General features: G+C 39.5%; 1 protein-coding gene across 12 annotated transcripts in view; it reads left to right on the top strand.

The window, feature by feature from the left end:
- yaf2 (YY1 associated factor 2) overlaps nucleotides 1–25,158 on the top strand; it is a 183,137-nt gene that overhangs the window by 82,167 nt on the left and 75,812 nt on the right. For 5 of the 12 annotated variants that reach the window (XM_043709057.1, XM_043709062.1, XM_043709065.1 and 2 more), the window contains one exon: nucleotides 11,171–11,254. The exons of 3 other annotated variants lie outside the window; for them this stretch is intronic. In XM_043709057.1, the coding sequence (XP_043564992.1) occupies nucleotides 11,171–11,254 (84 nt within the window). Of the gene's footprint in view, nucleotides 1–11,170; nucleotides 11,255–12,636; nucleotides 12,739–25,158 lie in introns of all 12 variants that reach the window. 4 more of the 12 variants (XM_043709055.1, XM_043709053.1, XM_043709054.1 and 1 more) reach the window with 1 other exon arrangement.

The raw sequence follows: 25,158 nt of genomic DNA, 5'->3' as shown, positions 1-25,158 counted from the left end.
GAGATGTTCCCTAAAGCGCTCTGCTAGGAGGCGTCCAGTCTCCCCAATGTAGAGGAGACCGCATCGGGAGCAACGGATACAATAGATGATATTAGTGGATGTGCAGGTAAAGCTTTGATGGATGTGGAAGGCTCCTAGCTTATCTCTCCATGCTTCAGGCTCTCTGCCTTTATTCCTGATGAAGGGCTTTTGCCCGAAACGTCGATTTTGCCTGTCCTCGGATGCTGCCTGAATTGCTGTGTTCTTCCAGCACCACTGATCCAGAATAAATCTCTAATTGAAATGTACAGTAATGGGCAGTTCATGCGCAATAATTTAAAAACTTAAAATTTTTCTTTAGTTTTGCAGTAATCATAATTACCAGATGGATGGAACTGGAAAAGATATTTAATGAAAGTTTATAGCATAAAAAGCGGTCAAATATAATTTTATCAGCTCAAACATTGAGAAAATACATAGCACCTCCAACATGGTAATACTCCTATCTTTCAGATGACATTTTAAGATGCTCTCTCGGGTGGATGTAAAATATTATATGACATTGTTCCAAAGAGTTCTAGCACATGCCTTGGTCAATAATTATTCTTTATTCATATGGTAAAATGAAACTTGAGTATTGCTGGAATTTTTTTTAATTCTTCCATTCTATGTGCAAGTCCAACATTTATTGGTCATTCCTAATTGCCTTTCAGAAAATGTTGAATGTCTTACTTGAATTGCTGAAATCCATTCTGTAGTAGCTATTGTCTTGCACACATTAGAAGAGACACAAGAGTGCCAAATTTCAAATTGAGAAACAACTTGTATTTGTTCTGATCCCAGCCAATGGCAATACCGACCAAGCCAAATCTCAGGATGAAACCTAGCTTGGTTAACTATTCCTTAACTTTTGCATTTATTCATTTACGGTGGTTACTCACTGATCTGCCAATGTTCTTGGAACTACATAACGCCAGTTTATTGCGCAAAGAAATAAAATATTTATAAACTATAACATGGTTGACATAAGCAAAACCAAGTTTCAGCCTGTTTCTCGGCAGAGTCCTTTTCCAGATACTCAATCTCAAAGTGTCTTTCCTATCTAAACTCTTGAAAATCCTTACTTAACTGTTTCCAATTTGATGGTCTGAAGACTGCTATTTTTTTCAGTTCTACACAAATTTTCTCCACTTGGAGGCTTCCCAAAATCAAGCTGACCTTCTACTGGGTCAAACTATTCTTGTGAACTGAAACCTACCACTAGCACTTGGTGTGTTCTATGATCACAAGAGTCCCTTTTTGTCAGCACTTCGTCAATTGACAGTACAGGTATCCTGCATTTAATTGACGTTTCGGGCATAAGTTCTTCTTCAGGAAACGTCGATTCTCCTGTTCCCTGGATGCTGCCTGACCTGCTGCGCTTTTCCAGCAACACATTTCCAGCTCTGATCTCCAGCATCTGCAGACCTCACTTTCTCCTGCATTTAATTTCCAAGCAGGCGTGCAATTAAAATTGTTTCTTTAGATCACTGTTCCAAATAACCTTCTGACCTTCACTGAATTTTTTTTACCTGTAAGTCAAATCCAAGTGGTGACAATCTATTATACAGCTTTACCACCCTTTACATGAGAAAAAGATTGGGGAATGATTGTTTGAGCAAATCAACTCCATTTGGTTGAAATGTTGCCATAGAGAACTGTTACATTATTTGCATTTATTTAGTTCAAAAACAGCTCAATGTCTATGAATTTTTCTTTTTTCTCAAGAAGAACAGGTCACTGCATATATACATGTAAGTAGCTCTGTGTGCATAAATGAGCCAAATTATAAGCTTGACTGGTAACCTAAATAGGTTGCTGCCGTAATTCTTCAGTCATTCAGGACTCTTCAGGAAGTGGTATCTATCATAGATTCACATCTAACATTAGGAATTATTATCTGACTTTTGCGACAATGCGCTTAAATGTGGAGGGAATTCCATCTATTATGATCAGCAATGTGAAATTGCTATTTGATTTATTCCTTAACCACAATTACTATTTTAAGAGTAGGGTAGCTTATCTAGTCATTATCTCACAGCTGATTGCTGTGTACAAATTAACTTGCATGTTTTCACCCAATTACAGTTCAAATGTACTTTATTGGCTTTGAAACACTTTAGATCGTTATGAGGCCATGAATAGCACAGTGGAAACTACATAGAATACTGGCTATTTTCAAGTGAATTCAGACTTTTGGCCCCAAAATTCTTCATTTTTCATATTGCAGGAGGTTGCAGGAGGCTGGAAGAACACAGCAAGCCAGGGCTGCATCAGGGGATGGAAAAGTCAATATTTCGGGGGTAACCCTTCTTCAGGACTTGGGGGGGCAGGAGCCTGGAAGAACACAGCAAGCCAGGCAGCATTCATCAACTGCCAAGACTGCTCTGGTCAGCGGTTCATCACTTCCCAAAAACCCATGTATATTTCAATCCCTTGAAAGTATTACTTGTATAAGAGCAATTTCCTCACTTTTTTTGAAAAGTATTCCTGTCTAAATAAGTATAGTAGAATAGAATATGCAGCTCAGAAATAGGCCTTTCAGTCCAGCTAGACTTTGTTGTTTTTCCATCAATTCCATTTTCCTCCCCATCTCTTTTGGGCATACTTTTCTACAGCCTCAAATCTATCTTTCCAAAAAGCAGACCTTTTCTCTCCAGCATTGATCCTGGAACAGTGAATGTGTAGGAATGTTTGAGCTGATTGCAGCGAACAGATTCAGTTGGACCAGTGTACACACAGGACCTGAGTCCACTTCATTGCTTTCAGATCTGCCTCCTTCCTGGCCTTCCCTGTTCCCCAGACACACAGATGACTGTTTCACTGGCCGGGAATACCCCAGTTGCAACATTTCTGAACGTTTTCAGAAATCAGCCACCTGTCTCTGTCCCCATTTTTACTGTTTAGGCAAATGCACTCTTTCCTTTAAGAGCCACTTCACTAAGGTTTTTTTAAAACCTGCCTAATCTAGCTTTTATGTACAAGTTCCTTGTCCAAAGTGGTTAGGAGGAGTTGCAGCATTCAAGCATTCCCTGTGACCTAGTTATTTTTATGACATTCAAGATCAGTGCAGAATGTGCTGCCGAGACCGCTATGCGAAGGAGTGGATTACAAAACTTGGGAAAAGCCAAAACCAGGCACAGTTTCTGTACGAAAGTTGCTGGATTTTGGGCGCTAGCTATATGGAGTTTCCTGTGATATTCTTGTCTCTTTTTGAAAACATCTAACTTATTTGCCTTAGCCACTTAAAACAATGTAAAACCGAGAAAACGTTTCCCAATGGTGGCACAGTGGTTAGCACTGCTGCCTCACAGCGCCAGAGACCCGGGTTCAATTCCCGCCTCAGGCGACTGTGTGGAGTTTGTACATTCTCCTGTGTCTGCATGGGTTCTCTCTGGATGGTCCGGTTTCCTCCCACAGTCCAAAAATGTGCAGGTTAGGTGAATTGGTCATGCTAAATGGCCCGTAGTGTTTGGTGAAGGGGTAGATGTAGGGGAATAAGTCTGGGTGGGTTGTGCTTCGGCAGGTCGGTGTGGACTTGTTGGATCGAAGGGCCTGTTTCCACACTGTAAGTAATCTAATCTAATCTAATGTAGGAAAGAATATAACTAGGGGTTGTCAATCCAAGATAGTCGATGGGAAGTCCAATAGAAGACTTCTTTACTCAAAAGAATGTGAAGATGCTGCCAAATGGTGTACTTGATGTGAATAGTATAGGTGCCGTTTAGGAGAAACTAAACAAATAAAGGAGGGAAAAGGCTATGATAGGATAGATACGGGTGAGGAAAGATGGGGGAGACTGAAGGGAAGAATCAGCATGGATGAGTTGCAGAAAATGACCTGTTTCTGTGCCTTGTAACCAATGTTATTCCATTTACTTAATTAAAAATGTCAAAAGTTTTGAAAAACAGATACATACTATTTACTGCATTATCCTATTTATTCTTTGTATCACCTTTTTTAAAAATTCCATTTGATTAAGAATGATTTTGCCTTATGCATAGTATTGTATGATACTTTCTGTTCCTCCATATTTTTTCACTGCTAATATGGATTTCCATATCATTCCTGATGTTAAGCCATTATACTAATAATTTACACTTGATGTTGCTTCTCCATTTTTGTATAGAGGAACTACATTACATGTGCATAAGCCCTCTGATACTATCCTGTCTTCAAAAGTAATTTTGCCTGTGCTGTACCCTACCCAGTCATGAGTTTGTTATGAGCTGAACCTGGGATTTTGACTGATTCTAGTTTTAATAGCCTTTCATTTTATTTTCTCCCAGTCTACCCCAATTCTAGTTACCTTTTTAAACTCATTTTTCCATTACCATCTTCAATAAAAACTGAGGCAAATTAGGTATCCAACTTGTTGTTTTGAAGACTGCATCAACATTTTAAATTATTTACTTTAAAAAAAAAATGGATGTTAATTAATTTATCTTTATGCTCTCTGACTTTATTTGACCTCTGGACCTTTTTGTAATTCCTGTTTTTTTTAAACTGTTAAAAGCAATTTTCCATTCTCACGCCATGGTAAAACTAATTGTAAATCTGAATTTGAATCATTGTTTCCAGTAGTTTTGTTTCAGTCAAGATAAAGCGCAATGCTGTTATGATTTGGTTGTTGAGTGGTGTTGAAGTTGTTTCTGTACAGTTTAGGGTCTTGAATGTGAACATCTGTACCTTCTGCCAAATGCAAGTGAGAGGTGTTGTTAGTGAGGGCTGCAGCTTCATGGCCCATTCTGCATGCAACACTTGACCAATCAGAGTCAACTTGCCCATCAGTTCCCTTTTCTCATGAAGTATAAATTGTTGGCCCATTTGAGTTTTCTTGCATCAGTCTTGATTAGCACAAAATGAAAAGCTTCAAAAGCATACCTTTTATTCACCAGTTTGTTTTATTTCATGAATTGAAACTTAATTCTATTGAGATGCTGATTAGACACCAAAAGCTTGCATCGATTCTATTATATATTGAATTTATAATCATTTACTTTTACCCAAATATACTTAAACAGTACTGAAAACAGCAAATGCTGGAGATCACAGCAGGTCAAACATCCACGGAGAGACAGAAAGGTAACTTTTCACGCCTAGATGACTCTTCAGAACTGAACTGTGGAGGGGACAGTATTTATTCTATAATTTGGGGAGGTTGTAGTGGCTGTAGGGTGCTGGTGGAGAAAAGCTGTTGATAGTTCAGATTAAGTGATCAGAATGTGGGAATGGCAGAACGATGGTGTGCTTCCTCTCAAATTTGCAAGGACAGACAGTCCCACTGGGGTGGGGGGAGGGGAGAGAGGACATGATAATAGAAAAGAATAAGCTAAACAAAAGGGAAGAAATGGGGAGTTGGTTCACAATGTGAAGATGAAGAACTCAATTCTGGAAGGCTGTAAAGCGCCTAATCTGAAGGTGAGATGTTATTCCTCCATTTTACACCGTGATTCACTGGATTATTGCCGCATGCCAAGGACAGACAAGTGGGCATGCGAGCAGGACGTTGTGTTAAAATGACCAGCTGGGGGAAAGTCAGAGTCATGCTTGTGCACAGACGGAGGATTTCCCCAAAGCAGTCACTGTCGGTGTTTGGTTTCTCCAATGTAGAGTAGGTTGCATTGTGTCCAGTGGATACAATACACAAGATTGGAGGAGGTACAGATGAAATGCTGCTTCACCTGAAAAGACTGTTTAGGCTTTTGAATGTTGAGCAGGGAGGAAGTGAAGGGGCAGGTGTTGCACATCCTGCAGTTATGTGAGAAGGTACTGTAGGGAGGGTGGATGGTGTTGGTGCTTGTAAAATGGAATAGGGTGTCCCAGAGGGACCCATCCCTGTGAAATGCTTACACTGTGACCATGTATGCTTCAGTGTGCACCAGAACTTGCATTTTTATTGGGTGTTTAATGTGACATAATGTCCCAAAGAGCTGCAAGGATAGTAACTAGATAAGAGTTGACACAATCAAAGAATGAGATGTTAGTGCAGGTGACAAGATGCTCGATCATATAGGCAGTATCTTAAACAAGAAGTGAGACGAGATGCCAAAATGGGTTTTGGAAGGGAATTCTTGAGTTTAGAGCTTTACAAGCTATACAAGAGGTCAGAGCTTGAAAGACTGTTGGGCTGGAGGAGGATAGATTCAGAGAAAGGTGAAAACATATGGATTAGAATATATTTCAACAATTAGTTCACACCCAATTAACCCTTAGTTAACATATCCATCACTTGTTCCCTCATTTGATTTGTTCCGGCATTTCTTCAGACCATATTAGATGATAGGAGGTGCTCTCTGGATACCATGGATGAAGGAATGGGATGTGTTGCTTTGGATTTCCATGTGGTCAGAGCAATGAAGTGCAAGTAAACTTGTCATATTCACTAGTTTGTAGTGTATACTGTTCATAGTTTGACAAAAAGGTTCACGTTGAACGATTTATTTCACTCTGACTCTAATAATGATTTGTGTGAGAAGCAAACACATTTGCCATCATATGACAGATTATGCTCTTTTTGAAGTTTAGAGTGGGAGAGTTTGTCAGAACGGAATAGAGACAACATTAACAATACCTAATTTTGTTGTACGTTATTGCTGAGCAGTAGAAGTTGTTGAGGTCTTGTTCCTAACCACTGACTTTTTTTGACTTTTAATGAGTGCTTTTCAAAAGAAGAGTCACTGAATATGTAGCAAGACTTGATGTTTACTCCAATGATCATTTAAATGTAAATAGATTTTGGCAGTTGATGAAAACAAGATTAAAATGAAGGAGGCCAATTACACTTGTAAAGTGGAACTTCAGGTCGTGCATTATTGATGGGGATGGCTCAGATGCAAAAGAACAAATACACTGGGGTGCCTCTTATTGTATATAAATGACTTTTGTCTGTGCAAAAAATGTTTTATTAAAACACTCCCCTAAATATTTATATAGAAAAGATCAGAGAGAGTGCTTACTTCATAAAGGACTGCAAGGGCAATGTTTTAATCTTCACAGCTAAACTGGTTTGATGTTTGAACTGGTTTGTATAAAGACAACAGAGGAGGAGGTATAATGGTAAAGGTATGACCATTAAATATTGAAGAGCTTTAAAATGAAATTATTGTACAGTTGAGACTATGGTGATGTTATTGACATGAACAGATATGGGAGGCTGATGGGTTGCACACCTTTGGTTGTGTGAAGAATAAATATCATGGATGAGTTTGAGTCTGATTTCACTTTGTGATTTTCATGTAATACTATGGATGGTATAGATATAAAATTGTCAATATTTGCTGGTCTGAAAATGCTTCTGGAAGTGATTGTGAACAGATTCATGCATTGTTGTATCATCCAATTTCTGCTTTGGCCTGGATTGAAAGTTCCAATTGTCTTGTGTTGTCATTATCAAACATTGGTGGCTTGTAGTTGACATAGTGACGTTGCCAGTCTTCCTTTCTGTAATGAGTCCGTGCTTATCTAATCAATAGTAGTAGAGGATAAATCACTCGTAAATCTGAATAAGCAGAGGAATCTTTCTTACACAAAGTTTTTTTGCCTGATAGCAATAGATATTATTTACATTGTGGGTGTAAGTTTGCTTGCTGAGCTGGAAGGTTCATTTTCAGATGTTTCGTCACCATACTAGGTAACATCTTCAATGAGCCTCCAGATGAAGCACTGCTGATGTTTCCTGCTTTCTATTTAAATGTTTGAGTTTCCTTGGGTTGGTGATGTCATTTCCTGTGGTGATGTCATTTCCTATGGCAATGTCATTTCCTGTCTTTTTCTCAGGAGGTGGGAACCAACCCAAGGAAACCCAAACATATGAATAGAAAGCAGGAAACATCTGCAGTACTTCGTCCGGAAGCTCACTGAAAATGTTACCTAGTATGGTGATGAAACATCTGAAAATGAACCTTCCAGCTCAGTGAACAAACCTATATCCAGAACCTCAACCTGAGCTTCAAATCTTCTCAAAACTCACTATTTACATTGCCTAACTATTATTAAGACTAACAGGAGCCAGAGATGGCATGTCTCCATCAGGTTCTCCTGCCTCCTCTCCAGTGGAGCTTAAAGCAGCTTTAACATTTACCTGGTTGCGAACCATTACCCATGCACCATCACTGCCACCGAATCATTATAGCACAGAGGGGGCCATTTGGCTCGCTGTGCCTGCACTGGCTCTTCAAATGAAAATCATTACCTAGTGCCAATCTTCTCCATTCCCACCACACTCTTGCACAATATTTCTATTCAAGTAATCACCCATTGCCCTCTTAAATGCCTCAGTTGAACCCGCCTCCACCACACTTCCATACAGTACACTCCTTGCTCTAACTACTCGTCAGAAAAAGTTTTTCTCACATTACCCTTGCTGCTTTTGGACATCACTTTAAAACTATGCCCTCTGGTTCTTGTTTCTTTTTTGAGTGGAAACAGCTTCTCTCTATCCAGCCTAATGCTGATTTTGAAAATGTCTATCAAATCTCTCTTCAGCCGCCATCTCTCTCAGGAGAGCAATGCCAACTTCTTCAATCTATCCTCATAATTAAAAGTACTTATTCCTGGTACCTTTCTTGTGAATTGCTTCAGCATTCTCTCCAGTGCATTCACATCTTCCTATAATGTGGTGCCACAACTGTACAGAATACTTCAGTTGATGTTTAACAAGTCTCTCATACAAGTTCAACATCATGGCAGCATGGTAGCTCAGTGGTTAGCACTCTGCCTCACAGCGCCAGGGACCCAGGCTCAATTCCAGCCTTGGTCGACTGTCTGTGTAGAGTTTGCACATTCTCCCCACGGTCTATGTGTGTTTCTTCCAGGTGCTCCCGCATACTCCCACAGTCCAGAGGTGTATGTGCTACATAGTTTAGCCATGCTAAATTGTCAATAGTGTCCATGGGTATGCAGGCTAGATGGGTTAGCTATAGGAAATGCAGGGTTACAGGGATAAGGTAGGGGGCAAGATTGGGTGGGCTGCTCTTCGGAGGGCCGCTGTGGACTCGATGGGCCAAATGGCCTGCTTCTACACTATAGGGATTCTAAGATCACCACTTGCTCTTATACTCTGCACCCCTATTCATAAAGTCAAGAACACTGTATGCTTTATTAATATCTCTCCACCTGTATATGTACACCCAGGTCCTCCTAAACATGTACCCCCTTTAGAATTGTACCTCCTATTTTGTTTTGTCTTTCAGTATTGTTCCTACCATGTGTGCCATTTCATAGTCTCTACGTACTACCATCTCCACTCCACTCCAACCTGTCAGAGTCCTTTTGGACTTCCACGTTATCTTCCACACAGTTTCTAATTCTATTCAAGGTTCACGTCATCTACAATTTTTGAAATTGTCCCCTGCACACTGACATCAAGATTATTAACGTAATACGTATCAGGAAAGGCAAGGGTTCCAGTGTGGACCACTGAGGAACTCCACTAAATATTGGTCTCTAATCGACTCTACTCCTTTAACTATTTTTTAGATGCCAACAGAAGATTTGGGGATTTCCCTTTACCTTAGTTGCTAGTCCTTTCTTAATTTGAGCCAGTGTGGGAACAGTGAAGAGCAGGAGAGTGCTAGTATCTGGAACAGGGTGTTATGCTATTGGTGCTGAAAATGTGTTGCTGGAAAAGCGCAGCAGGTCACGCAGCATCCAAGGAACAGGAGAATCGACGTTTCGGGCATAAGCCCTTCTTCAGGAAAGAAGGGCTATTGGTACCATAATTGACTATAAAGTGCCTACAATCAAGGCCTACAATCTCTACGCATGCGTATTCAAACTTTTATCAGTGGAAAGCTATGATTGGGAATCACTGTCTTGTTATCCCTTTGTGCTTTATCCTTGCAGCTCTGTATCATCAGAGGTAAGCCATTCAGTCCCTAAAGCCCAATATGCCATTTAATTAGATCTTATTTGAACTGTCTCTTAATTTTATTGACTTACTTTGGTTCATTCCTGGGACCATTCTTGTAAATCACTTATCACCTTGGCTCCATATCCTTTAACGTACTTGCCTAATGAAAAACTACCAATCGCAGTTTTGAAATGTTCAATTCCTAGGCACACCAGCTTTTTCAAAGAGGAAATACTCCTTCAAACTTTCAATGAAAAAGTGCTATCTGATTTCACCTCTAAACGACTGACTAATGTCAAATTTATGACCTGCTGTTCTGGGGTTTACCCCCAGAAAAATTCAGAAAGGAAATACCTTTCCTCTATCTCTTTTTTTAATTCTTCAATTCCTGAACACCTCACATAGATAATTCCATGTATACTCCAGAAAATGCAAGCCTACAAATTCTTACAGATTAGCCCTTTAGCTTCTGTATAATTATGATAAATCCATGCTGCTACTTTTCTAATGCCAAAATGTCTTTCCTGAGGTGCAGTGCCCACAACTGAAGACCAATTATAGCACCCAGAATGCCCCACTCAAATCAGTGACCTAGGTGTCACACATGGGGTCTAGCTGGCCCATGTTACTATCATTCCTTTTGCTACATTTAGGCACTAAGCTGAAGAATCATTTGCATTGATGTATATATGTCCATTACTGCTTCCAAACTGAGAATTAAGTTTTTTAAATATCAAAACTTTGCATTTAATTGTACTTGGTTAATACATTTATTGTAATATCTGTTTTGTTTTGGAATTTTGTATGCTTGCATGCAACATTAGTTTGAAAGTCCTGTCAGGATTTACTTTGGATTATTTGTGTTCCTTAGATTGAATCATAAGATTCACTAACAGTTTAAAATGACTCTCGACCGTCAGTGGTAATATAGTGAACAACTGAACAGAAATTTTACAGTAAGTGCATTCAACACAGAAAGAGAACCTGTTCATTTTCCATTCAACTTTTGTAAGCGTTCTGGTGCAGCACTTTTGCACATTAAAAGACATTTATAAATTGAATGCTTATTGAATCCCTTTATTCAATCACTGTAGCCATGGAAACATACCCAAGTTGCAACACATCAGTTTTCAGGCATGATCCGTCATGTTCCTAGTAAGGTTTTTATTTTATTCTTTGCATGTTGAATTTTGATGAGTGGCTCCACGATTCTGGCAGAAGTCAGTTATGGGCCAGCAAATGCAGTAAAGCTATCAAATACTTCTCTCTGCCTCATTGCTTACACCCTTTCCCCATTAGCCCGTCCCAAGGAAAGCCACCGGTCAGCATCACCACTTCGAAAAGCCACCCAGGACGACCTACAAGATCCAACCCAAGCAGCATGTGAGTATTTGACAAACCACAACAGGCACACTCAGTGCAGTGGAAGGGCTCATGCCATTCCTATCGTAGCATGTCCAAACCAGTTACTGTAAGCCAATTCTGCTTTATTGCTTTCTTATTTTCTCTGTTTAACTGCTTCTATAGTTAAGTGAGTTCATTAATTAAGAGATTTTAATAGAAGAAGCAAGTTATTTCTGTAGCTAATGAGCTGCAGCAGAATGCACTTAAGGCTTGTTATTTTTCTTAATTGTGGAAATGCTTTTAAATCACATTTTAAAATTGCGCATGTACATCAAACTTTGACTGCGGTGAAATAGAAAGATTCACCACCACCAAATTTCCGTGTTACGTGATGTGTAATAACGTGAAACTGGCTTTAAAATACGGAAAATTGCCAAGTGTAAATTCCACCAATGATATTGAATCTTGTATATCTCTGTATTGGTCACACATTTATGGTGGACCATATTACCTCCTCTCGATGAGTGGAGCATCATTTCCTAACTTCCGAAAATGCCAGTAACGCTCAATGGGGTCTGGTAGCGTTTGTATGGAGACAAAATAGTCGACTTGAACCTTGTCATCACAGCTGAGAAATACCAGATATGAACAGCTTACAGAAATTAGAGCTGCACACTGTGGAATAACTTACACTTCTTGTGAATGTATCTTTGTTTTCATACTTGCCCCTTTATCACCTCCTGTTGCCTTATGCAATGACCATCCCAGTTATCATGTAACCAGAGCTACTCTCCAAGTTCCATGTAAATCTCTGTTTTGTTCTTTGCTGTCCTCCCCTTTTTCTTTTCTTGACTCCATTATTAGTTAAAAGCTGTCTATCTCTAGTATTTGCCAGTTCTATTGATAGGTCATCATGAAGTTGGTTTTTCTCTCTCTATCAGATTCTGCCTGACCCACTGAGTATTTTTAGCATTTTCTGGTTTTATTCCTTCAGGTTACCAACCTATGTAAAATTTCCTTTGTCTTTCCTAATTAGTTGTGGATGCAGATGTTACAAGTTTAATTGATTTATCATTTACTCTATTCTAGAAGCTTCATCATTATCACATTTTATTCATGTGCATTCACAGGATGTGGGCATCGCTGGCTAGGCCAGCATTCGTTGCCCATGCCTAATTGCCCAGAAGGCAATTAAAAGTCCTCTACATTACTGGAGTCACATGTAGGCCACACCAGGTGAGGATGGCAGATTTCCTTCCCTGAAAATTAGGCTACTAAATTCTGTACACGTTTTTGACTTTGAACCAAATTCACAACATGGCAGTGACTCTTCAGTTCCTGGTATCTTTGCAATGTGTTGCTAACTGGTGTTTTGAAATGTAAGATTGCTGCACTTTGAGATTTTCACTGCTTTTCTCCAGAAAGCTGCAGCAGCTGTGGCTGTTGGAGTTGATGTTGAGGAGAGAAGGATTAGGTGGGACAACTTCAAACATACACAGAGGTGAAGGCAGCCTCACTATATGGTGAGTCTTCATCTTTAAAATTGACATGAGACCTGTGGGATGTTGCTTTGGGGAGGGTTGCAGCAGCAGAGAGCATAAGGCAGTTACATATTCCTTCCATGTTTGCAAAATGCCAGCTAATAAGTCTTGAGATATGTAGGCAGATGGTAAAGTAATGAGGAAACCATATCAAGTGTTTGAACAAAGAGATGATGACGGCCTCTAAATTGTCACTGTGCCCTTAAGTTCAAGCTTATTAACAAGACCATGTTTTTTCTTTACAGCTCTGACAGTAAAGTTTGATACACATTATTTACAGAATAATGGCACAGAAAGATACACAAAATTCCTGTATTATGTGATGTGTAACAAAAGGATGCTGACTTCAAAATATAATACAGTTGCCAATTGAAAATATTCCACCAAGAATGATGAATCTCAAATGCCTGTGTATTGTTCACAAATTTATGACAGACCACATTACTTCAGTTGGACAAATAAACCAAATGTTTTTCCTAACTTCAGAAAATGCTGAATTCACTCAATGGGGTCTGGTCCTGTTTTCTCATGTTACTTGTCTGATGTAATGGGTTAAGGGATAGCCAGGAATTGAATGACATTCACAGAAGTCTAAGTATACCTACTTCACTCTCGATAACTGGAGACTTTATTCACAGAACACTGAAAGAGTGTAATTGTTACACTATCAAAGCTAACCTATTAATTGTGCAGACTGAGTTCCTTAAATAAGCCACTGCTTTCATTGTTTGATTGATGAATGAACTTGTTATAGTCCATCAATTGCTGCCTTCCTCTTCACCTTTTCTTTAAAACTCTTTTCACGAATCAACAAAGTCTGACGTGATTGCTCTGTTGTAATTTGATTTGAGTTGTGTTTCACTCCTGTGTATATTTCAAATGTAATTATAAAATAAACAACAGAAATGCTTGCTCTCCTCAAAATTGGGAAGGGTTAAGGTGGGCTTTCTGCAAGTACACAATGTTCAGCGGTAATCAGTGTGCATAGATTTTTTTTATTTTTTGGAGGAAAGGTAAAGCAGATGAAACATTGCTACATTTTATGATTTTTATGTACCGGATCATAGTTAGTGACGGTGAAATGGAGGTTGATATGTTTTTATGTGATTGGCATAATATTATGATGTGGAGGAGCCGGTGTTTGTTTGGGGTGGACAAAGTCAAAAATCACACAATGCCAGGTTATAGTCCAACAGGTTTATTTAGAAGCACTAGCTTTGGAGTGCTGCTCCTTCAGGTATCTGTGGAGCAGGATCATGCGACAAAGAATTTATAGCAAAAGACCACAGTGTCACGCAACTGAAATGATATATTGAACAAACCTTAACTGCTGTTAAGTCTTTCATCTTTTAGAACGGGTTGCAGATTTCAATTCATTAATATATAAATCTCAGAGCTTCTTTCAAGTCACATTCTCGAGATAACTTCAGGTTTTATAACAAAAGTGACATCTCAGCTCAGTCAATGCATTAAAGGTGTGAGGTTAGAGTCTGTCTGTATCCCAATCTTTAGTCAGACTAATTCTGTTTCCAAAGTATAAATTTATAAAATGTTACATGGATTGATTGTCTGCAGTTTGTATGCTTTTTGATCAAAATGGAGTGTATCTGCAATTACAATTTTGCAAATGCGAATTCACCCCATAGACTTATATATGTGAGTGCATGTATAAGAGGGAGACAGTGTGAGTGTGTGCGTGTGAGAGTGTATGTTTGCATGTGTGCATGCTTGGTAGAGTGTGTGCATGAGTGTGATGGAGTATAAGCCTGTCAGAGGGTGTATGCATAGGTGAGAGTGTGGGATATGTACGTGTGTGCGTATGAGAGAGGGTCTGCATGAGCATGTAAGAGTGTGTACAGTGTAGTGGGGTCACCTGTAGTGCACAAGCACACGCACGCACGCACACGCACCTCCCAAAAGCTAGTACTTTCAAATAAACCTGTTGGACTGTAACGTGGTCTTGTGAGAGTCATAATATTAGTTTGATGGTAGGTGGTGTGTAAAAGAGAGGGGAGACAAGATATAAAAGCCAAACACTTGGCTGGTGCTTATCCATTTTCAAGGGGATATTTATTTTCTGTAAATCCAAAGCTGTGTAGTGTACTAATGCAGAGCATTGTTAAGTTCCCTCTTGCTCATTCAGTCAGAAACATCATAACTGTTAAGGAATTGTCCTGTAGGGTTGGAAAGAATCCCAAATCCTCAATGACAAATCTGCATTTCCAGGTTCCATTTGTGAACCAGGCTGGATGTCAACAATAATCTGGGACACCTCAAAGCTGTCTGATTTATCTGTCAGATTACCAAGTGTGCCATCTGGGAGTTCACCTAGTTCCAAACTTGCATCAGCAAGTATATCACTTTGAAGCTCTGACTTGAGGACTTATTTAACTGTTTCCTCCCACATCCCCCCAGGAAAATAGCCTTCAACTCACCAGCAGATGAGATTTAATACTTGGTGAAACCCAGCACACTGTCATGTTGGAATGTCAAACCACAAAAGTGCAATACATCAGCATGATGTTTCCATTTCCCAAGCCAGCATCCTGTGACCTCCATGAGGTTGCTAATTTGTTCCTGGAAACTTTGATACAGCCCACATTCATTTTCCGAAGGCTCCTGGCCACTAGAGATTTTTCCCAACTGTGCAGAAGGCACATGCTTACCTGCTGTGCAACCCAGTCATCCTGTGTCTGCTTTTTAAGGGCATGTTTAACCTGTTGGTTTATATTTCATGTTACATATCATGAATAATTGAAGTAGTCACTGGGCATTATGTTCTGAGATCTCAGCTGTGCAGACCTACAGCATTCAACCAAAGTTCAAGGAAGCAGCCTTGAGTGGCTTCCTTTTGAATGAAATAATATTAAGTCAGTGTTGTACTATTCAATTGTTCTGTGTTCGATTATAAGAGTTTGTTTACTATTGACATTCACTGTGTTGACTGTTTAGCCTGGATGTCCAGGCTATATAGAAAGAGCCAAAAGCCAGTACTGAATGCTGTGAATCACACTTATCCCACACACACACAAACTACTCTCATCACTGCATACCTCTGAGATGTAAAATATATGAGATGTTGAACAGCTCATAAAGTTCCTGAAGTTGAAGATTAGGTGGTTTCAGGTTATTGGATTACAGTCCCACTACTCCACGTTACTGTGTCTCAGTTCTGAACCTGCATATATTCTTGGGAGATATGTAAATTCAATTTTGCTAAGCAATCACTTTAAAAAATATAAACTCTGATTCAATTGGTTGTTGCCTAATGCAAAAGGACTTCCACAGGGTGAGATATGACAGAAGGTGATGTAGATCTCAGGCATCTATTGCATGCTGTCTCCCACTATAGCGTCTAGTTTTTTGTTATCCATTTCTTATTTTTCATCCATGCAGCAGTTTATTTTAACACTTACTCCTGGCTATATACAACTTCGGCCAATAGAAAACTGCATGCGGCAGAACTGAAAGAATATTTGATCAAAAGCCACCCAGTTAGACTTTCCTTTTGAGGGCTTGAGTCATTACTTTAAATCCGTTAGTCCCAGCAATCAGGACAGTAAACAGTATATTCATGTTGAATGCCATTTAATCTTTCATCACATTGTTAATGGATTGAGTGAGGTTTCTCTTTTTAAGATAAAGGATACCAGTTTCTGCAATTTATCATCGGTAACTTACTGGTGCAAGTGGACTCATTCACCCTGATTTTTCAAGCCTTCTCAGATCACCACTTTGAAAACTGACCTGTCTCATGAGGGCTTATTTTTGTTTTGTCCTCTGGACTATTTCCAGCCTTAGAAAGTCAAGTGGCAGAAGTTTCTCACTAGCTCAATTTTGAACATTCCTTTGTCACTAGCTGGGTTGGAATAGTTCCATATTTTTTAAAAATGCAAATGTTTGCAAAATACAAGATGTGATTGAAAATGTAGATTCAAGGGTGATTAGTTTCTTACAAGATGGAAGGACTGACAAGTTCAAAACTTTATCTTTACACATTGATGGAAGTCCGGTGATAAAAGTAAAAAGGTATTGCTGCCTCTGAGAACCACTAAAGGAGCTGGGTCTCAGGTTAACCTTCAGAGATGTTTCTAGCTTGTTGAATTCTTCGACAGTAGTTTAGAATTGATGTGGTGACGAGAATAAGGTTGCATGAATTCACTTGACTTTTGAGTACTCTGACAGTAGAGTCAGCCCCACAAACAAGTTGGTCCCCCGTCACGAGCATATGGCAAAACCTAGCTGACTACTTTGTATACTGAAAGGCATTAAAGTATTCTAATTGTCATATGCGTTTAATTGAGGTATTTCAGATTCCTCAGAAGGCTCCCATTCTTGTGTTGTTTGCATTAATTGGTTTTGATTTTAGCCTACAATTTAAATTAGATAACCCACATTCAACCCTTTTATCATCCAAAGGATAGCACGGTGGTTAGCACTGCTGCCTCACAGCACCAGGGACTTGGGTTCGATTCCAGCTTTGGATGACTGTCTGTGTGTGGAGTTTGCACATTCTCCCATTATCTGTGTGATAAATGTGTGATTCAGTTTCCTACCGCAGCACAAACGTTGAGGGCTCATGCCCGAAACGTCATTTCTCCTGCTCCTTGGATGCTGCCTGACCTGCTGCGCTTTTCCAGCAACACATTTTCAGCTCTGATCTCCAGCATCTGCAGTCCTCACTTTCTCCTAGAAGATTTTAACCTACTGCGAATTCTCTTGCAAGGATGCCTTCCTTGAAGAAGCTCTCTTCCTCCCTCTACAAGGATTTCAGCGAGTCCCTCTCTCACTGCACACCCCAGGTCATCTCCTCTGCCCAGAAGCTCTTCAGCCACGTTCTCAAACAGACTCGCTACCACAGCCACATCTCCTTCCTCAGCAAAAAGGACTCATGCCCGAAACGTTGATTCTCCTGCTCCTTGGATGCTGCCTGACCTACTGCACTTTTCCAACACATTTTCAGCTCTGATCTCCAGCATCTGCAGTCCTCACTTTCTCCAACCCACATTCAACAGCAGCACATGCATCTCCAAGCCAGATTGTGGGTACAAACTGTACTTTGGCACGGAACATATATAATTTAGACTGACAACCCAGTGCTACATTGAATGTACCGTTTATTTCCATGGAACCTCAGACTAACTTCAGCTCTGATGAAGAGTCATCTAGACTCTAGCCTGCTGTCTCTTCATGGATGCTGCCTATTCCACTGTGATCTCCAGCATGTTTTGTTTTCAGTACAGATTCCAGCATCTGCAGTAACTTGCTCTTGCATCTCCTATTTCCTGTGAATGGAAAATATTTCATGATCCTATTTAAACAAATGTATAGAGAGTCTCCTAGCTGTTCTAGGCCAAAACCACAAGAATAGATTACCAGTTTATTTATTTTGTTGCTGTTTGAGGGACTTTGCTCTGTGTGCAATTTGCAATGACTTTTCTTTGTTACAGTAGTAACTATACTTTTTGAAATGCTTTGAGCTATCCTAAGATGGCAAAAGGTCCTACAAAAATGCAAGTTCCTCCTTGTTGCTTGTGAGACCTTGCTGTATATAAATAGATTGCTATATTCTGCAAAGCAATTCAATGTGAATTGATGTAGATTTTCTGAAGCCTTCAAGTGTCATGTGATGTGAATTCTTTCTTTAAGAAAATGAAAGGTTGAAGATTAGCATATTCTATCTACTCTTTACAGTCATCATCTATTGTGCCATTAGCCTCTTATCATCAAATGTCACAAAGCTCACTTGCTGCTCCATGGCTGGATTTTCTTTTCATCCACTTATCAAATTGACAATCCCATTGGCTCATTTTCAGGATCACCAAGGCAGCATATATAATACACTGTCCTGTTCTCCATCTTATTACCAGGATTCCAGTGGAGCGTAATCGTGGGCTGATGAAATCTTTGTGTGTGTCAACTTGGAACTGTAGAGCAATACCAAGCCATACAGTTGTGAATTTGTCCTTTTCAGAATTGGCTGGTTGAAGGAAGAGCATTTTAACTCCACTGCAAGTGAATCAAGTATTGCTTCTTGTGACTGCGTCAGTTTAAGCGTGTTATGGGTTGAGTATGTTGACTTGTGTACTTTTGGTACAAATGCACGCATAAATCTTGTAATGTTGCTTCTGCTTTTTATCACTTGGAATTTACATTCCAAGTACTTATTCAGAACACCAATAAGTGTTTGTTGTGCTCCTCTTTAGCCACTTACTGCTTCACCCTTTATGATTTCAGGTCACACTTGGCATTGAAATAAAAACCTTAAAACATTTTTTTAATCAATCAATTTTTTTGAAAAATCACTTCAGCTACAAACATTGATCGGACTTCCTGCTGAAGCCTGAAACACCGGTAGCTCTTCTGACCTGATCTTCAACTGGTGATTCTGTTGTTCTGCTGCTTAATCTTTATTCCATTTGAAACAGCAAATGGCCAAAACTAGTAACTTTTTTTTATGCAACATCTGCCTCTGCAGCATGAGGTTTTGGCTCATTGAGTCTTTTTTTCTTGTAGATTAGGGTTATGAATGGTTTCAAAATTTGGAAATTGTGTTGATGTTCCAATTTGTCTGTTGCTTTGATCATTGTTTTGCAGTTCTAGCAATTTTAATTACACATTCTCAGATTTTTGTGAAGCAATGGCTTAAAAAGCTTTGTGCAAGCTAACCTCAGGCAATGATTGCCTTTATTTTTTTTCCAAGTTTTCTCTTCTGAGTGTTCACTTCACCCATGAGGCAGGCTTACCAGAATACAGTTTCTCAGATATTTCCTGCCAACCTGCCCAGGTCTGTTTTGTGAGACCGAAAACTGAACTTCAGCTAATGGAAGGAACTAAATGACATGACTAGATTCTGGGAAACAGTCACTTCCAAACGTTCTACCATATTTGTCAGCACACTGTGGTTATTTTGACATGTCCTGTACCAAGGGTTTGAAGGCATCTCTAGACTGGCTGCTAATATGCTAAATGAAGTTGTCTGTCATGTCATCAGTTGCCCTCAAGTGTCTACTCAGGGTACCAGATTTCTGCCATGGGTTGTCTCTTGTGATTGAGTAGGCCAAGCCTTAATCTGCAAATCTTTGGGCGCATTGTGTTCTATTTAAAACAGTTGCAGTACTACTATCACGAAGCAGATGCCAATCTGCATCATCAGTAAGGCAAAAACAATGACTACAGATGCTGAAAACCAGATTCTGGATTAGAGTGCTACCTGTATTCCTGATGAAGGGCTTTTGCCCGAAACGTTGATTTTCCTGCTCCTCGGCTGCTGCCTGAACTACTGTGCTTTTCCAGCACCACTCTAATCCATCATCAGTAAGGCATTTGAACCTGAGGAATGATACAACTTGATGGACAATTTGTTGCCATTTTGAAAGCTTGGTAGCAAACTCCTCCCAGTCATTAATTTTCATGCTATGGTACATGAATGGCTTCAGAATGTCATTGAAACGTATTTGTTTGTCCTCCCCCAGAATAGTGGCTTGGCAGGTGAGACCATTCTCAATGATCCAGACACACTGTCCAGTTCCTCATATTTGGTTTTGTAGAAGTTTTGCGTGAATGCCTATTGAAGGACGTATAGTTTGTTCATCTGTCCTCTCGTCCAATCGAGAGAATGTGGTAGAGGCACTATTGATGAATATCTCTCATACTCTTTTGTGTTGCTGAGTCCAGGCCTCAATACAGTACAAGACTGTCGTGTCAGCTACCACACTGTGCACTTTTATTGGTTTTTAGATCACTGCAGTTTTGTTGCCCACTCTGCACCAGATCTGAAAGCCACTTTCCAATTCTGAGCACAAGAGACTTGATCTGTCCTTGAATTTTACCAGAACAAAATTGACATCAAAGTAGACCCAATTAACCAAATACTGCACCCCTCCTATCTGCTGAAGGAGAGATTCTGGAACATGTTGAGCACTTCTCATATCCTAGCAGTCAAAAGGCCATCATTGAGGAAATCTAATGCTGGACTTGTCTGTAGTTTGAAAACTGTGTCGCTGGAAAGGCGCAGCAGGTCAGGCAGCATCAAAGGAGCAGGAGAATCGACATTTCGGGCATAAGCCCTTCTTCAGGAATCACATTTTTCAGCTCTGATCTCCAGCATCTGCAGTCCTCACTTTCTCCTTGTCTGTAGTTTACCTTGAATGGGGTCCACTTGCCTTTCAAACCTCTTTAGGAGGCAAGAGGTTATTACAGTTAAAGCAAGGATTCTTGCAAGGCGGGCAAGCTCATGCAGCACATAAGCTTTTAATCCTGTGTGTTTCAGACCTTGGTACAGTCAGCGTATCACTGGATGGAAGACATGTATATAAATGTACAAATTCGGAGCAAGGCTATTTGATAACAACAGAGTTGATCTGATTATGTCCTCTACTTTCCTGGTACCCAGTTTCAAAAAGCATAAGTTGTCAATGTATTTCTCCCTTGGTGTTGGTGACTGATAGCAACAGAACATTCCACTCCCCGGTTCTACAAGTGACCGGCTTGGATGCTTGAGATTCTGTAATAAGCGTGCAGTATGATCAGAGGAGACAATGTCTTTTCATGAGAGTAAAAAGGGATTGAAAAACCTCCAGTCTCTTTGTGTCTTTATATGTATAATGGTTTATGATGATGTGTAATATTTAAATCAAAAGAGAACATTTTTTAAATTTAACTGTTGTAATTACCATCTTTGAACAACATGGCTGATTCAGCATCAATGTTTAGATCTCATGACAGGTTAGGGAAGAGAACTAGTGAACAAAGTTCAAAAGTACAATGTGACATGAAAAATGTTGTAAGGTTTTTTTTAAGCAGTTGAGATTGTTAAATGTAACAGGGTTTTTCACCAACTTGTTTACTGTGAAACCAATGCAGATATTTCTGATAGCCTAACCAAAGGCAAATGTTTTCCAGTACCTCCCCTTTTGTCCTGAGATTTAACAAGTTGCTTTGCTCATAATATTTTCAGTTGTAAATGTCACATGTATTAATTATGTCAAATTACGAGTGCACAGGAATACAGGTATGTTAAATTTATAACACAGAAGCAGGACCTGCAACCCAGTAGGTCTATGTTGCACACTGGTCTCTTTCTGCACGATTTACTTTTCCTCAGCATATCAGTATGTCCTTCTATTCCTTTCCCACTCGTGTTCATCTAGTTCTCTCAAATGTGTCAAATATAATTTAAAAATTTCAAAGTTTTAAAGGTACAGTTGTTAACTTGAGCAGTTTCCAAGCTTAGTAATTAAAAACAGTTGTCTTGCCAGTTCTGAGGAAGGGTCATTGGATCTGAAACATTAACTCTGATTTCTCTCCATAGACACTGCCAGACCTGCTGAGCTTTTCTAGCAATTTCTGTTTTTAGTCTTGCCAGTGCAGTTTGACTCCCAATGTAAATATATTAGTAACAACAGTTGATCACAGCTTTTTGGAAACAATAGGTGCAGCTTAATAATTCACAGTTTTATACATCATTTTCTGGTACCTTGTGGATTTCAGTTTAGATTTCCATTATGAAAGGTAATGTAACTACATAGGAAATTGAAGATGTGCATTTTAGAGATTTAAGATGTTGGCCAACTCTAACAACTTAGACATATTCTTTACAATAGGCTGGAGGAAATGTTTGCCTCGAGCTTTACAGCATTTCAAAATTGCAAGCATGGACATCATGGAAAACACTTTCAAAGGCTCTTTGTCTCTCCTCCCACCAATTCATCTCTTTCTGATTTTCAATGCCTCCAAGTCAGAATCAACTTAATTTTTTTTCCTTCAGTGCACTTTGATTTGATCATTAATCATAAAACGCTACAATTTTTGCACTAACTTAATACTTAAGGCCAATATTAATGTTAAAAGGTTTTTCAAACACTTGACTTTAGTATGAAAAACGGGGCAATTTCACACAAGTATAATCAAGCAAAGATTGTCACTGAGTCAAAGAGGAGGGACGGGGGAGAGCCTGAGGACAGGAATTCCATAGTTTATGGCCTAGAAAGGTGTAGGCCGAGCTGGTAATAGTATAGCGAAAGAAGTGGGAGATCTACGAAAGGCCAGAGTTTGAGGAATGCAGAGTTCTTGAATGGTTTTCATGTTGGAGGAGGTTGCAGGTTTAAGGTGTTTTGTGGCCCTCTGATTTCAACACAAGGATGTCAATTTTAAATTTGAATCATTAGTGGCAGAGAATTGGTTTAAGTAATAAAAACAGAAAATACTGAAGAAATTCATCTAGTGTGGCAGTGTCTTTGGAGAGGAACAGTTCAGATTTTGAGTCCGATATGATTCCTCTTCAGAACTGTTCGAAAGAAAAGTCATAGCTCAGTAGAAATGTTAACCTTTTCTTTCAACACAAGTACTGCCAAACCTGCTGGATTTCTCGAGCAATACTCTGTTGTTATTTCAGATTTTCAGCATCCACAGTATTTTGATTGGAATTGATTGGAATTAATCAGCTTAGAGTTGAAAAGTGTGGTGCTGGAAAAACACAGCAGGCCAGGCAGCATCCGAGGAGCAGGAGAATCGATGTTTCGGGCACAAGTCCTTCTTCAGTAATCAGCTTAGGTCAATAAGAACCGGGGGTCAGGTTGGCTGAAAGGGTGGTGGGGAATGAATGGAGTGTTTGGGGGTGACATTTTCTCACCTTAAGTATTGAATCGCAGAATTTGTACAGCACTGAAGAAACATGAAATTAATGTCATCTGGAAAAACAAGAACGGGTTACCGTTCCAGTTTGATGTAATTCTTGTAATAATGCTTAAGCCTATTTTTGAAAAAGGGATAACAAAGTCTAGTTTACTATAGCATGGCTTCACTTATTAAGCTAATATCCAGTGCAGCAATTCAAGTTCAAAACCTATGTCTTGTTTATATGCTGCAGCAGTCTAATTTTTCATAACTAGCCATGGGTGTTTAAATAATTCCTTGTTCATGCCTGTTGTAGCTGCTGCTCCAGGGCCACCAATTGCATTCCGGAAAGACATTCTTGTGGTAGTTTTCAAAAATCAAGCAATCTTGTCTCCAGCTTCCAGCAGAGCTCTCTATCCCAGGGCCACAGCAGTTTCAGGAAAGCTTGCCAAGGTAATTTAAGGACAGAAATGAGATCGCCAGTTTGAACTGGAGCAGGAAGGGAGAAGAGTATTCACTTAACATGCTGGAATTAGGAAAGGAATTTCATGTCAATTTAAATTGAGAGGTGGGAGATGGGTGCCAGTGCCAATTGAGGAAAATGGGAGGGAAGAGTGGCAGGTGGAATTGAGAGGAGAAAAAAATGTCCCTGTACAGAGGAGTTTGAATGACAATGAAGGTTGCAGGCTGTTAAATGTTGGAGGAAAAGGGGAAGGAAATGCTTTTATCACAATGGGATCAACAGTTTGACAAAAATTTACAATTAGGCTCCACATACGTCTCAAACGTTTACATTTAGGCTTGACAAAAGTCATCAATATATACCTCTGTCTCTTTGCAAGTTCTGTCAAAGTAAGAAGGAAGCAGCTGCATGTGTTCAGGTAAACCTGATCCCAGTCTGTGCTCTTGGTATTCCGAAAAATATCGCAAAGCAATTTGAAGAGCAGGGCAGTTACCCCAGTGTTATGACCAAAATATGTTTCTCAACCAATGTTAATGGAATAGATGATTTCAATGTTGTAAAACTGCTGTTTGTGGAACCTGGCTATGAGCAAACTGGTTGCCTTTTCTCCCCCTCTGAAAATATCATTCCAAAACTACTTCACAAGCTGCCGAATGTTTTGGGACTTCCTGAGGTGATGAAATAAGGTCTATTAATAGACGTTCCTTTTCCTCAGCAGTTCTTATCACCTGATTTGCAATTTATTTTGCCATTTCCTGTAGTTGAGCTGAGGCACACCATCACTTCATTAGAAAGGTAGTGGCTAATAATATTCTAAATATTTTGGAATCAGACAGACGGAGCAAGATATTCAGCTGTTGAGGACATCACAACTTAATCCAACACTCAGTGCACGTTGTCTGTGGGTATATTTTCTAGCAGAGATTACTTGATTGTGACCAGAATAAACAAATCTTTGATGTGTTATTCTGCTTTTTAACTCTGAAATCTTGGCACATCCACAGTTCCACAAAGGCTAGTCAGGCTAAGACTTGCTGTGTTGAAGCTCCTGCTCATTAAAATCCATACAAACTTAGAATGCTGCATCAGAGATTATCATACAACCATTTCTGTCTTTATTTTGATTAAATGAAAATTATTGATGTATTGAAAATTCCCATACATAAATAACTTGATGTAAATGCTCTTATATTCATCGCATGTGTTTTCCTTGATTGAACTTGACTCCTTAATTAATCTGTTAGTGTTTACTTAAATGTATTAATGGCACTGGTGATAGATGATATGTTTCTTAACATCAGTTCATCTTGCCATTTAAGATG

Source organism: Chiloscyllium plagiosum, chromosome 19 (assembly GCF_004010195.1).
Source record: "Chiloscyllium plagiosum isolate BGI_BamShark_2017 chromosome 19, ASM401019v2, whole genome shotgun sequence".
In the NCBI taxonomy this organism is placed as follows: domain Eukaryota; kingdom Metazoa; phylum Chordata; class Chondrichthyes; order Orectolobiformes; family Hemiscylliidae; genus Chiloscyllium; species Chiloscyllium plagiosum.
The sequence above is the reverse complement of the archived record's forward strand: the minus strand, read 5'-3'. Positions and strand labels throughout refer to the sequence as shown.